The sequence below is a fragment of the Mesoplodon densirostris genome, chromosome 18 (genome assembly GCF_025265405.1).
Source record: "Mesoplodon densirostris isolate mMesDen1 chromosome 18, mMesDen1 primary haplotype, whole genome shotgun sequence".
Lineage (NCBI taxonomy): Eukaryota > Metazoa > Chordata > Mammalia > Artiodactyla > Ziphiidae > Mesoplodon > Mesoplodon densirostris.
In genome coordinates this window covers 23,797,538-23,813,008 of record NC_082678.1, presented here as the reverse complement: position 1 = coordinate 23,813,008, position 15,471 = coordinate 23,797,538, and the positions used below count along the sequence as shown (strand labels likewise).

Here is a 15,471-nt window from a genome sequence, read left to right as displayed (position 1 = left end):
GGTAAAGAATATATGAAAAATTAATGATCTTCTTCTATGAAAATTATGATCCACGGAAAGGCCTGTTATGAAATTTTAAAGCCGTGGCATGTAAACCTTTCTCCAGGTAACAAAAGGGTTCTAAAGACAACTATCTTACCGAATTATGACCTCTTTCATGTCACTGGCACTCATTCCTTTCACAGCTCCATAAATTTCAAAATGTTCCTGTAATGTAATCTCTGGCCACAGTGGGTTTATCTGAGGACAGTAGCCCATACACTTTACGGAATCATCATCTCCAGCTGGGTCTGAAGAATAGTCTCCTAGAAATACCTGCAGAAATATAAACCAAGTGTAATGACTATTTTTGCTTAACTTACATCGTAAAGGAAGTGGCAAGTGGGTTAATTCAAACTCCTTCCAAGCTCCTGACTTCCTAAAGTCAGGGTCACAGCAGGTCAGATTCTCACCCCTTTCTGATGAAGAAACGACACACATGGCTGTGTCAGAGATGAGTGACATGGCCAGAAAAGGTGGCCAGGGATGCCGGGTTGGGTGGGAAGACAAGGTCCATTTTAACCAGGAGGATCAGGGGGCCCCACGGAAAGGTGATTTTTGAGCCAAGGGAACAAGTGAATTTGATCATCTGGTTTTCTCTGGGGTAAGGAATAGCCAACATAAGGAATACCTAAGGTAAAAGGAAAAGAGTAAAGTGTGCCTGGCATTTTCCAGCAAAGCAATGAACCAGCGTGGCTGGTATGAGGGAAGCAGGTTCCTGTAATCAAAGGCTAGCTGACGGCAAGGTCAAGATTAGCTCCTCTATTTCCTGAAGTTAATACAACGGGCTCCTATTAAGTCAGTGGACAAATCACCCATGCTTGTAATCAGCATAAAAGCAGAAATACTGTACATGTGTGTGTTCTGCATGTGTGCATGCAAATTTGACTATGTACATTATTCTCACAGATAACCAAAAAGATCATAATTTGATCAAGCTATCTTAAAAAATTAATACTAAAAACATGAAATTTGAGCATCAAAATCCCATTTGTCACTAAGAAATTTATTTTAATTAAACATATAAATCATATTCAATATATCCCACACCATTATACCATACCTGGCCTGAAGTTGGTTCTATATCACCAACCAGAATATTAATAATCGTACTTTTGCCTGCACCATTTGGACCCAATAGTCCCAAGATCTCTCCTAAAGGAATTAAAAGAAAAATTGTCATATGTAAATCAAACTAAAAAATGAAAATTACTCTTCCAGAAAAGTTATTCAAGAAAAAATACTTAAATACCAGCCTTTTTTCACACAGAAGGAGACATATTTATTTGCCACTTTCTTTAATTTTCTTGTAGGAAGAAAATCTTTCTTTTCTTCATATTCTTTATGCAAATTGTTGACCATAATGGCTGGCTTCTAATAAGGGAAATAGGATTTAAAAAAAGAGTTATAACTCAGATATCCATCATTCAATGACAGGCCGTACACAGCTCATGGCCATATCGTAAGAACTATATTTGCTAATAAGGGGTACTGCATAGATAACTATCCATTTATGACGGGAATAATGGCTTGTTCAAAAGAAAGTGGACAAACATATTTTTTCAAAGACAGACTTCTTGGAGATCAATTCATATAAGGGGACAATTTTCGAGGCTAACCGTGTGCAGAGGGGCTGCTCACTGCTCACCACACGTGGCTCAGCAAGAGAGACTTGAGTTACCTCCTCGTGGCGCTGGCAGCTCAGCAATTCTTTGACCTTCACCCTTTCAGCTCTGACATCTTCATCTTCATCCTCATTGTTTGGTGGTTCTGGAAACTTCTTACTTTTGGACTTTGTTGTAAGGGTCCTGAAAGTATAAATAGATTTTCAAATAATTAAATGGTAAGAAATTGAAGCACTACATAGAGAAAAGACTGAAAAAAATATAGCAACATGAGATCTGTTGTCGGAGATCAGTTATCTCTTAAAGGTAGAAATTACAGAGCTATTTTTCACTCACTGACATCATTTGGATGATATTATCTAAATTCATTCATTTATTCAACAATTATTTATAACCAGTATGTGTCAAGCACTAGTTCACAGAAAGATAAAAGAGATTTAAAAAAAACCAACACAGACCCTGCTCTCAAAGAATTTATGTCTTGGGTGTACATGAGATGACCCAGGCAGCGTGGACAGAGAGGCTGAAGTCAGCATCCGTAGCAACACCATAAAGGTGGGCAGAGGAAAGAGTGCTTCCAAAGGAAATTCTGAAGTACTATTAAGAGAGGTAAAGAGGCAAATAGAAGTTGACATTATGGGAAAAAAAAAAAGAAAGAAAGGAGAAAAGTTTAAGGAAAGAAGTTAGTCACATTTAAGGCTGTAGATCAATTAAAGAGGGTGAGCCTACTTTACCAGACAGAGAGGAGCCATTAGTTACCTTACTGCAAACAGGAGCAGTCAAGAAGTGAGGGCAGGAGCCAGATGGCAGGAGTTAGGGAGTGAAAGGGACATGAGAAAGGAGGTGACAAACTGGAGGTGGAAGCTTTCTGGCTATAAAAGGAAAGAGTCTGTCTTTTCTCCATTGTATATTCTTGCCTCCTTTATCAAAGATAAGGTGACCATATGTCCGTGGGTTTATCTCTGGGCTTTCTATCCTGTTCCATTGATCTATATTTCTGTTTCTGTGCCAGTACCATACTGTCTTGATTACTGTAGCTTTGTAGTATAGTCTGAACTCCGGGAGACTGATTCCTCCAGCTCTGTTTTTCTTTCTCAAGATTGCTTTGGCTATTCGGGGTCTTTTGTGTGTCCATACAAATTGTGAAATTTTTTGTTCTAGCTCTGTGAAAGATGCCAGTGGTAGTTTGATAGGGATTGCATTGAATCTGTAGATTGCTTTGAGTAGTATAGTCATTTTCACAATGTTGATTCTTCCAATCCAAGAACATGGTATATCTCTCCATCTGTTTGTATCATCTTTAATTTCTTTCATCAGTGTCTTATAATTTTCTGCATACAGGTCTTTTGTCTCCTTAGGTAGGTTTATTCCTAGGTATTTTATTCCTTTTGTTGCAATGGTAAACGAGAGTGTTTTCTTAATTTCACTTTCAGATTTTTCATCATTAGTGTATAGGAATGCAAGAGATTTCTGTGCATTACTTTTGCATCCTGCTACTTTACCAAATTCATTGATTAGCTCTAGTAGTTTTCTGGTAGCGTCTTTAGGATTCTCTATGTATAGTATCATGTCATCTGCAAAGAGTGACAGTTTAACTTCTTTTCCGTTTTGGATTCCTTTTATTTCTTTTTCTTCTCTGATTGCTGTGGCTAAAACTTCCAAAACTATGTTGAATAATAGTGGTGAGAGTGGGCAACCTTGTCTTGCTCCTGATCTTAGTGGAAATGGTTTTAGTTTTTCACCATTGAGGACGATGTTGGCTGTGGGTTTGTCATATATGGCCTTTATTATCTTGAGGTAAGTTCCCTCTATGCCTACTTTCTGGAGGGTTTTTATCATAAATGGGTGTTGAATTTTGTCAAAAGCTTTCTCTGCATCTATTGAGATGATCATGTTTTTCTCCTTCAATTTGTTAATATGGTGTATCACATTGATTGAATTGCATATATTGAAGAATCCTTGCATTCCTGGGATAAACCCCACTTGATCATGGTGTATGATCCTTTTAATGTGCTGTCGGATCCTGTTTGCTAGTAACTTTGTTGAGGATTTTTGCATCTATGTTCATCAGTGATATTGGTCTGTAGTTTTCTTTTTTTGTGACATCTTTGTCTGGTTTTGGTATTAAGGTGATGGTGGCCTCGTAGAACGAGTTTGGGAGTGTTCTGCCCATACACAATGGAGAAAAGACAGCCTCTTCAATAAGTGGTGCTAGAAAAACTGGACAGCTACACGTAAAAGAATGAAATTAGAACACTCCCTAACATCACACACAAAAATAAACTCAAAATGGATTAAAGACCTAAATGTAAGGCCAGACACTATCAAACTCTTAGAGGAAAACATAGGCAGAACACTCTATGACATAAATCACAGCAAGATCCTTTTTGACCCACCTCCTAGAGAAAGGGAAATAAAAACAAAAATAAACAAATGGGACCTAATGAAACTTAAAAGCTTTGCACAGCAAAGGAAACCATAAACAAGACAAAAAGACAACCCTCAGAATGGGAGAAAATATTTGTAAATGAAGCAACTGAAAAAGGATTAATCTCCAAAATTTACAAGCAGCTCATGCAGCTCAATATCAAAAAAACAAACAACCCAATCCAAAAATGGGCAGAAGACCTAAACAGACATTTCTCCAAAGAAGATATACAGATTGCCAACAAACACATAAAAGAATGCTCAACGTCATTAATCATCAGAGAAATATGCAAATCAAAACTACAATGTGGTATCATCTCACACTGGTCAGAATGGCCATCATCAAAAAATCTACAAACAACAAATGCTGGAGAGGGTGTGGAGAAAAGGGAACCCTCATACACTGTTGGTGGGAATGTAAATTGATACAGCCACTATGGAGAACAGTATGGAGGTTCCTTAAAAAACTAAAAATAGAACTACCATATGACCCAGCAATCCCACTACTGGGCATATACCCTGAGAAAACCGTAATTCAAAGAGAGTCATGTACCACAATGTTCATTGCAGCTCTATTTACAATAGCCAGGACATGGAAGCAACCTAAGTGTCCATCGACAGATGAATGGATAAAGAAGATGTGGCACGTATATACAATGGAATATTACTCAGCCATAAAAAGAAATGAAATTGAGTTATTTGTAGAGAGGTGGATGGATCTAGAGTCTGTCATACAGAGTGAAGTAAGTCAGAAAAGAAAAACAAATACCGTATGCTAACACATGTATATGGAATCTTAAAAAAAAAAAAAGGGCATGAAGAACCTAGGGGCAAGACTGGAATAAAGATGCAGACGTAGAGAATGGACTTGAGGACACAGGGAGGGGGAGGGTAAGCTGGGACAAAATGAGAGAGTGGCACAGACATATATACACTACCAGATGTGAAATAGATAGCTAGTGGGAAACAGTCACATAGCACAGGAAGATCAGCTCAGTGCTTTATGACCAGTTAGAAGGGTGGAATAGGGAGGAAGGGTGGGAGGGAGATGCAAGAGGGAAGAGATATGGGTATATATGTATATGTATAACTGATTCACTCTGTTATACAGCAGAAACTAACACACTATTGTAAAGCAATTATACTCCAATAAAAACGCTAAAAAAATAAAAAATATATGTATGATCAAAAAAAAAAAAAGGAAAGAGAGGGGATAAGAGCTAGAGAGGGACTCAGGTTTCAATGCGATTGATGAGTACTTTGTTTTATATGGGAGGAAGGCGACTCCCTCACAAAGGGAAATATACCCTAATAAGATCCAAAAGGGAAAGACACAGAAAGTGAGACTGAGCAACATCCTTAAGCAGACAGAACACAGGAAGACTTGGATAACAAGGGGGACACCTTCTTCTGGGGCTGGGAAAAAGCAAAAGTGACGAAAGATGTGGACAAGTGTGTACACATTTTATAATTTATAATCAGGTGCTTCTGTTTCCTGAGACATATGGCAAGATCATCCACTGAGAAGTAAGAAGTGAGGTGAGCTGAGGTGACTCTGAGAATCTGAGGGATACAAAGAAGGCCTGCAAGAACTACGGAAAAGAAAAAGATAGGAGGGGACTTCCCTGGTGGCACAGTGGTTAAGAATCCGCTTGCCAATGCAGGTGACATGGGTTCGAGCCTTGGTCCGGGAAGATCCCACATGCTGCGGAGCAACTAAGCCTGTGTGCCACAATTACTGAGCCTGCACTCTAGAGCCCATGTGCCACAACTACTGCAGCCCGTGTGCCTAGAGCCTATGCTCTACAACAAAGAGAAGCCACCACAATGAGAAGCCTGTGCACCACAACAAAGAGTAGCCCCTGCTCGCCACAACTAGGGAAAACCCGCGCACAGCAACGAAGACCCAACTCAGCCAAAAAATAAATAAGTAAATAAAAAAAAAAGAAAGAAAAAGATAGGAAGGTGCTGAGTAGGTAAAGGTGTAGGGTTGCCAAACAGCATTAAAACGGAGCTGAGTTTCTATGGGATGAGTATGTAGCATCATCAATGGCTCTGATGCAAACAGAGGGTGAAGTGGAACAGAGACAAAAGTCACTGGCTTGGAGAAAATAAGAAACTGAGGGGCTACGGTGTTGGAAGGGTTACCTGTGTGTTTGCTGAAATCTCTCCCAAAACGAGAGCAGGAATAAAGGCAAAGACGCAGAAGGAGAGCCAGACACTGTGCCTCAATGGATGAGGGGCGGGTCCAGTGGCTAGTGAATAACCACTACACATTTTCCAATACTTTCCAGTTTTCTCCAGAATGTGAATATTCAGCAAATAAACAAATACGTGAGAAATATAAAAAAGAAATTCAGAACCAATTTAGTACCAATGGCCATATTAACTCTTCTTCAAATTTAAAACATCCTTTGAAAAAAAATGCACAGACTTGGAGAAAATATTTTAAAATATATCTGATAAGAGATTTGTAACCAGAATATATTTTAAAAACTCAAAATTCAATAATATAAAGACAACCCAATTTTTTAAATGGGCAAAGGATTCATATTGACATGTCTCCGAAGTAGATATAAAAATGAACAATAAGCACATGAAAAGACATTCATGATTCACATCATGAATCATCAAGGAAGTGCAAATAAAATGAGACACTAATGTGCACCCACGAGAATAGCTAAAATCAAAAAGACAATAACACGTATGGGCAACAACGTGAAGAAAACAGAACCCTCATCCATTCCTAGGAGTAAAATGGTGCAGTCACTGTGGAAAACAGTCTGGCAGTTCTTGAAAAGGTTAAACATAAAGCTACCACAATGACCCATCAATTCCACTCCTAGGTATCCTCCCCAGAGAAATGAAAATATATGTCCACACAAATACTCGCACCTAAATGTGCATCGTAGCATGACTCACAATAGCCAAAAAGTGGCAACAGCTTAAATGCCAATCAACCGATGAATAGATCAAATGTGGTATATACATACAATGTAATATTACTCAGCAAAAACAAACAAACAAAAAGGTAATGAGGTACTGCTACATGCTACAACGTGGATGAACTTCCAGAACATTATGCCGAAGTAAAAGAAGCCAGACAAGAAAAGACCCCATCTTGCATAATTCCATTTAAATGAATGTGTAAAATATGCAGATCTATGGAGACAGAAGGTAGATTAGTGGTTACACAGGGCTGGGGGCCAGCTGAGCGGGGAAAGGACGTGACCAGCGGACACAAGGTTTCTTTTGGGGGGTGATGGAAATGACCTACAATCAGATTATGGTGATGGCTGCACAACTCTGTCAATATACTAAAAAAAAAAATTAAAATTAAAAAAAATTAAACCTGAAATTTAAAAAACTGACCTGAAAAAGGGATCCTTTCTTAATGATCTGCCTCCATATTTTTTCTCGTAGTACTGTAAGAGGAAAATCCACAGCACACACTGCAGGTAAGGCTAAAAGAAAAACAGGTTACAGCTCGTGACTGAATCATTTTGGGTTTTTTTTTTCCCCGTGTACCAACAGAACCAAAACCACATACATCAGGTTCCTTACCATCACTGAAACACTTCATCACAATTTTTTTTTGCATGTCATACAATGAGTTAAGAATAAATGTCAATGGATGGACATATATACACTACCAAATGTAAAATAGATAGCTAGTGGGAAGCAGCTGCATAGCACAGGGAGGTCAGCTCGGTGCTTTGTGACCACCTAGAGGGGTGGGATAGGGAGGGAGGGAGGGAGGGAGATGCAAGAGGGAGGAGATATGGGGATATATGTGTACATATAGCTGATTCATTCTGTTATACAGCAGAAACTAACTTGACATTGTAAATCAATTATACTCCAATAAAGATGTTAAAAAAAAAGAATAAATGTTAATACAAACCAAGGTTGATTTTTAGTAAAATGATCCTTCACATACTTTTCTACCTCTGTAAAGTTCATCTGTTGTCAGCTTCATAAATTATAATTTTTAAAAAGCTTTGTTTTTGCTTCTATGGAAGCCAGAATTATCATTAAATAGAATTAATGACGTGAAAAAAACAAGTACATTAAAGTGGATGTATTCAGTAAGTGAAATGCACATTAGCTAGCATTAACTAACACACTTGACTTCTTATGCACCTTCATTTTTATGCAACGGAATAAAAACTAAAAAGAGAGTTAAAACCATATGACCAAACCACTCATAAGGTAACATGCTAACACAGTTATTTCTTACCGATATAACAGCCACCAAAAGACTATCCCATGGGTTGTAGGTGTCTTCTTTTCTTTGAATATTCTTCCAAGAAATCTAAGACAAAAAGTTTTGAAAATTTATGTGGCTGTGATACTGTGATATAATGAAATGTGGTCTTTGACCACAGTTCCTGGCACAGAACTTCTAAAACCCTTGGAATTTCCTGAGTGACAGAGGGGATAGGAGTGTGTCTCATCGTATAAAACAAGCCCCTCTCAACCTCAGCTGAGTCTATGCTAATGAGGGGACTCTCAGAGGAGGATGGAGGCTGACTGACAGAGGACCAGCCAGACTAGAGAGCTGGAACTTCTGGCTCCAGGTGCCACCACCAGGGAGGGGAGAAGAGCGTGGAGACTGATTAGCTCATCCTGCCCAAGTCATGGGACCTCCACAAAGCCTCTAACACGGGGCTCAGAGAGCATCCTCAGGCTGAGAGGATGACTCACTCCAAACTGCACAGGGACAGGTGCTCTGCCCTTGGGACCCTTCTGGACCCTGCCAGCTAGTTCTAGAGCAAAGTACTGACCCCCAACAAGGGGTCCAAGTCAGACAGAATGTGGGTGGCCTGGGGACCCACGACCCGTGACTGGAATCTGAAGCGGGGGGCTGCCTGAGGGACTGACCCCTGAACCCGTGGGGCCTGCGCTAACTCTGGTCAGTGTCAGAACTGCTGAATGTCAGGGAAAACCCACACGTTTGGTGTTGGAAGTGCTGTGCGCAGAGGAACCAATTTTCTTTTAGCTGCGACGTGTAGAAACGCTCGATTAAAATGAAAAAAATATATTTAACAGCAAACACGTCTTCTTTATAAATTAGCTACCTGTTAATATTTATAGCCATGTTTTGTAGTTAGATTAAAATCTTCCTCACCCCAAAATATGCCTATCAGAGTAGGTATAAATTAAATTATAAACTTAAGCCAAAAAAAAGGAGGGGAGATAGGTAAGGAGGTGTGTCAGTAGAATTAATCAGCAATCGTCCTAAATTAATAATTCATCACTTAATTTTTTTTCTAACCACAGAAATTGTTTTCAATTAACCAGGCTTAATAAAATTAATTTGTTCCTCTATTTTTTTCTCGAAAAAAAATCGCTCAAACTTTATTTTTCCTCATCCCTGTATAGTACAATACACTTGAAAAACTCCCCCAAAACACTCCCCACAAACTCCCCAGTCCAACACATATGGTCTGCAGTCAGATCATACTTCTAATTTATGTACATCGTTTTGGGCATGAAAGACCATGTAATGAACACAGTCCTTCTCCTTTGAGAATCTGGAGTTTAGAAACATGCTTGAAAAGATTCCACAGTAATTTTACATTTACTGCTACATTAATAATATTTAAATCAAGTACTAGCAGCCAACATGATTTTTTTTTTACTACTTCAGTACAAGAGCTAAGATCCCAAAGATTAGGCAGTAATTATTTACCCTTTTAAAAAAATATTAGAACACCTAACAGACCTACCTTTATGAAACAAATCAGGCAACCTAGAAGTGGATAGATTGGAATGGCTATGCACAAGGCATAATGAAGGATAGCTGTAACTGTATATCCCATAAAGTAAGTTATTTCGGTGACTGCAATGCAAGCCATTGCTGTCTAAAGAAAAAAATGAGAAAACAAATGAAAAGATGTTTAGCAATTTCAGACAAACTTACTGGGTGCCTCAGCATTAACTATGTCTTTAATCTTCTAATAAAACCTGGAACCACAGCAGATACTTAGCCAGAAAGTGTCAGAGTGCGGATACCAGTTTTTTGTAGCTGGCATCCTTGTCATGCTAGTTGTTAAATGCAACAAAATATCATCCCCTCATGGAGTGGATGGGGCTGAAGACGAATACACTAACAGACGCTGCTAGCTAGCTAAGTTCTGAACTTAGAAAAGACACAGTAACCCTTTCAGTATAATCATGAAAAGAGTTCATGGCTTTCAAATAACCTGCTAGGAAAAGCTGAGACAAAATAATATAAAATGTGACTTACCACAGAATAGATAAATGACCAAAATTCTTTGGTATTTACAATGTTTTTAAAAGTGAAAGAAGTAATATAGGTAAACAGAATAACTGATGGAACATAACCAATAAGGCAAAAAACCTGGAAGACAGAAATGTGTATTTTTATTTAAAAATATGAGTAGCTAACCGTACATATGATGTAAAATACCAGTCACATTAAATCACTAGGGAATAATTACTCTTCAAGTTTTATTGCTCAACAAATATCTCCAAAAAAAAACGGAAACTGTAGCTCCTTGAGGAGTTACTCCTAAATCAATAAAACTCATGTTTTTAACTGCTAACACAATCTTGAATAAGCCATTTAAACTAAATACTACTTATAGCTCTTTTTTTATGTCAAGTAAAATACTGTCTCTTACCATTTTATTATGAAAAGCAAGCATAGCTTGTTACGGCTTTATCAATCTCCATCAACTATTAGCTTCCATTTTACTGTACAGCACTTAATGCACTTTGTAAATTTTTAAGAAAAACATTTATTAAGTTATAAGGTGGAAATTAATCTGTAAGGTTAGGATGGCCTCTGGCAAAGCTCCTAAGTTGACTTTCAGCAACCCCAACCTACCAAGCTCTGTTTTTGCTTTTTTCTAATATAATTCATAGGAAAGGATCTAGTGTCAGTCATTGACATATGAATATGAATATGAATACAAATCACACTCTTCCTTAGTATTTAGTATGGCTAAAGTATTTAAGCCATACTTTAAATTATGGAATAAAAGAGCTTCTGCTTTGTGAAATTATTTTCAGGCACAGAGACAAAGAAGACATTTAAAGGAAGGACTGTTTAAGTATTCCTGATTACATACAAGTAGGCAGTCTACATGAAAGACCACCTCAGTTTCAAGGAATTATTTCATAATGGTAAAGTTATTGTTTTTAAAAATCACTTAGGGCAATATAAACTGCATTGATTATAGGTATCGTATACAAAAATTAAATAGATGTCGGTTCTGTTTTCTGGAACGTCACAATTACTCAATCAGACAATTATCACATTTATAAAGATCTAGCTTTTTAAAATAACATTTTATTCATAAATAGCATGAATACAACTGATGTTAACTTACCACAGAAAGGAACTTGACAGCATAAAAATGTAATCCATAATGAAATGAAAATAAACTGCCTAACATCAAAGTAAGAACCACAGAGAATAAGGGAACGTCAACAAGAGCCTGTCCAATCCAGTATGCAGAAGGCAGAAGACCCGAAAGTTTAAGTTGAGTGTAAGCTTTGATCTAAAGAACAAAAAAAGCAAAAATTGATTGTAATTTTAAACATCTTGCAAACGAAAACCTCTAGCAAATGATTGTAGAACTTTTAATTTTACATCAACAAAAAAGGTCACATTCTGTCAATAGGTAATAAAAGCCCTCCTACAGCTAATAAATTCCATTTAGCCTGTAATCTGGCTCATTATTTCTGAGGTGTAAACATTTCAACAAATTTTTCAGCATCAGGCTACAGCAGTGCTGCTAAGAAACACAAAACTAAAATAAAGTAAAAGGTGTCATGGGGATTATAGCTGTGCAAATAGTAAGCAGCCAAAACATAACTGCTTTTGAAATTCTGTGGAAATAGAGAGAAAAACAGGTTTAAGAAAAAGGATTCTCACTTTTAAATATTGACCTTTCATGAAAGCACCAATAAATGGCCAAGTACCCGCTGATTTACACAGGGCTTTCAGCTTAAGTATTGGTGATGCATTTGAAAGCCATTTACACACTCCTGTGTATAAAAAATGTTAGCTGTTTCTTATTACCACAAGGGAATAGCATTTGCAAGTGTACAAACAGTAAACTTAAATGATCATTGTTTTCCTAACCCTCTCGTTATTTAATTTGAAATTTTAAGAATCTTTCATAAATCCAAATATCTAACAATCTTATTCAGTTGATTTTTGTCATCTATGAAACATCTGTTCATAATAATTAAATGTGTTATAAGAAAGAGCTAGCCATAGAGGAGGTAAGAGAAGAGCGGGCTATAAATATTAGTTGAGACAAAGAAGAGAAATGATTTAAAAAATGGACAACTTTCATGTTCAATGAATTAGAAGAAGGAAAATATAAATTTTAATATAAGTATAAAAACATAGACCACGTCAAATGCAATGATTTTGGATAATCCATGCTTTTGTCATTCACACATTGCTGGTAGGAATGCAAAATGGTTCATCCACCCTGAAAAACAGCTCAACAATTTCTTATAAAACTAAACATGCAATCACCATACGACACAGCAAGTATACTCTCGGGCATTTATCCCAGAGAAATGAAAACTTACATTCACAGAAAAACCTGGAGCAAATGTCCATAACATCTTAATTTATAATAGTTAAAACTGAAAACAATCCAGATCCACACCATGCAATACAACCCAGCAATAAAACTTTTAAAGCACATGACGAGTACTCAAATAATAAGTGAGAGTTATTACTATTACCGTAATAAATGTATTTATACTCCATTTACTTCTTCTTGAAATAATAATTGCACAGAAGTCTTGCACTCACACAAGGCAGGTTAACTTTTTGTCTAAGATTTCTTATTAGTCAACTGCATCTGTAATTTTTTAACTGAGTCATTACCTTATGATTCTCTGCATTCTCCATGGCAAAGTAAGGTGGCATCGCGGTAACAATAACCCCAAGTAAAGCTGCTTGAAAATACAGCTCAATTTTAAAAACTATGTCTGTAATTTCCTGAAAGACAACCACAGAATAAGAAATAGAACTGGTAATCACTTTATATCATGTTACTACTTTCTAAAAGACTATCAAAACCTCCAAAGAAACATGTTAGGATACCTACCCTAGACAACAGGCGACATGAAGCAACAGGTGGCAGAGTTAACACAGCGGGCTATAGTACCAATCTGACACATTAAATAGCTATAGGATCCTGAGCAAATTACTGTCCTTCCATTTTCTTACGGAAGTACACAGAATAATACAGCATATTAATTAAGGTTCACCATTTAGTTAAAAATAATACTGTACGTGAGCGCAGTTAACCTGTCTACCAGTGGTTCTACGCAACGAACGTGACTCTCTGAGAATGACCTTGATGCCTTCACCGGTGCTTGGACTGGACTATGAGCCAGCTGGGATCTAGGAACCCTCCTTTTCTCCACTGGGAAAAGTCATACCCAAGCTCAGCTTCCTATGGAACCAGGAGCTTCTTATTCCCAGCAGGGGGGACTGTAACTCTGATAGGCCTGCGGATCCAGGTGCGGACAGCAAATGTTTCCAGACAACCTAATAAACAGCTGGTGCCCCAAATGCAAACTACCCAGAACCACTCTCAATGCCACGGGGTGATGTGGAAAGAGGCTGCATTCTGTCGGCCCCGGCCTCCCGAGTTTCTAGCAATAAAGCCAGTTCCTTAATTCATGCCATATGACGTTGTAGAATTTGTCCCAAATTCTGGTACCTTACAGTGGAAGACCCAGACAGAACCAACAAATGTGTAAGCTGAGTAGCACAAGAAGTGGAGATTAATGAGATGACAGTTGGACTCAATTACACAGAATCTCATCATCGAAGGGGAAAAATGTGGAACGTGAACAAGATTATATCTGGGAATAGGGAACTTTAAAAAGTCTCACCCTTTCCCTCTGGTTTTAAACAACGGTATGGTTGTATGTCAGTGTTTGATGGAAAATGTTAAGAAGCAAGATCTTCTGTAATAGTTACAGACACACACAAATGTTGTAACATCATAAAGACGTGCACGGGAATTAAACATTTTGAACTGTGGAGGAAAGAAGACAAGACTGGGGAGGGACACACTGCAGGTTTTACCTGTGTCTTTAACGATTTAATAAATAAGAAAAACCAAGATACTAACATTTGAAATATGTGGGTACTAGACACACAGTTGTTTATTTTCTGTAGGATTGAAATATTTCACAACAACAGCAACAAAAATCACAAGGGATGATCTACAACTTCGATGATGATTTCTATATCACCTATGCACTGCTGACTCACAAATATTTATTTCCTGCCCAGAAATCTCTCCAGATTCATACCTTCAAATGCCACCAGGATAACCAATCCCTCCACAGGCTCAAAGCTGAAATCAGGGGCTTCCCTGGTGGTGCAGTGGTTGAGAGTTCGCCTGCCAATGCAGGACACACGGGTTTGAGCCCTGGTCTGGGAAGATCCCACATGCCACGGAGCAGCTGGCCCTGTGAGCCACAATTGCTGAGCCTGCGCGTCTGGAGCCTGTGCTCCGCAACGAGAGAGGCCGCGATAGTGAGAGGCCCACGCACCACGATGAGGAGTGGCCCCCACTTGCCACAACTAGAGAAAGCCCTCGCATAGAAACGAAGACCCAACACAGCCATAAATAAATAAATAAATTTTTTTTAAAAAAAGCTGAAATCAGTATCTCCATTCTACCAAAACGAAGCCAAAATCTCTCTTCTGCCTATATTTTCAAAATTGGTGACTGATACTACTAGTATGTACCGCTTTACCCCCAAAATGTAAGAAATACGATGCCTCACAAAAGCAAGAGTGATAGAGTATGTCACGGTTTTTTTTTTTTTTTTTTTTTTGCGGTACACGGGCCTCTCACTGTTGCGGCCTCTCCCTTTGCAGAGCACAGGCTCCGGACATGCAGGCTTAGCAGCCATGGCTCACGGGCCTAGCCGCTCCATGGCATGTGGGACCTTCCCGGACCGGGGCACGAACCCGTGTCCCCTGCATCGGTAGGTGGACTCTCAACCACTGCGCCACCAGGGAAGCCCATATGTCACGTTTTTTAACATAGAGTTGCAAAACTCTATGAACATAATAAAAACCACTAAATTGTACATTCATATGGGTGAATCAGATGGTGTTTGAAGTACATCTCAGTAAAGCTTTTGAAAAACAGTATGGCAACAGAAAGCAGAAAATGTTATTACCGAAAGATATTTGTCCATTTATTTTTCAACATATGAAAAACAATACCAGTATTCAGAGAAAAATGTTGACTATTTTCCTGGAGACTTAAGTGGCTTTTCATTTCTATAATCCAACTGTCTGTCCTAGAGGAAAAATGACTGGGTGACTTCTCAAGGTTCAATACCCAGC

At 38.3% G+C, this 15,471-nt stretch overlaps 1 protein-coding gene across 3 annotated transcripts in view; it reads right to left on the bottom strand.

Moving 5' to 3' along the window:
* The window catches only part of ABCA5 (ATP binding cassette subfamily A member 5), a 63,700-nt gene that overhangs the window by 5,835 nt on the left and 42,394 nt on the right, over positions 1 to 15,471 (bottom strand). For all 3 annotated transcript variants that reach the window (XM_060082414.1, XM_060082413.1, XM_060082415.1), the window contains 10 exons: positions 12,976 to 13,089; positions 11,453 to 11,623; positions 10,345 to 10,458; positions 9,824 to 9,958; positions 8,332 to 8,406; positions 7,464 to 7,555; positions 1,721 to 1,847; positions 1,296 to 1,413; positions 1,103 to 1,194; positions 140 to 315 (listed from right to left, as the gene is read on the bottom strand). In XM_060082414.1, the coding sequence (XP_059938397.1) occupies positions 140 to 315; positions 1,103 to 1,194; positions 1,296 to 1,413; positions 1,721 to 1,847; positions 7,464 to 7,555; positions 8,332 to 8,406; positions 9,824 to 9,958; positions 10,345 to 10,458; positions 11,453 to 11,623; positions 12,976 to 13,089 (1,214 nt within the window). The remainder of the gene's footprint in view (positions 1 to 139; positions 316 to 1,102; positions 1,195 to 1,295; positions 1,414 to 1,720; positions 1,848 to 7,463; positions 7,556 to 8,331; positions 8,407 to 9,823; positions 9,959 to 10,344; positions 10,459 to 11,452; positions 11,624 to 12,975; positions 13,090 to 15,471) is intronic.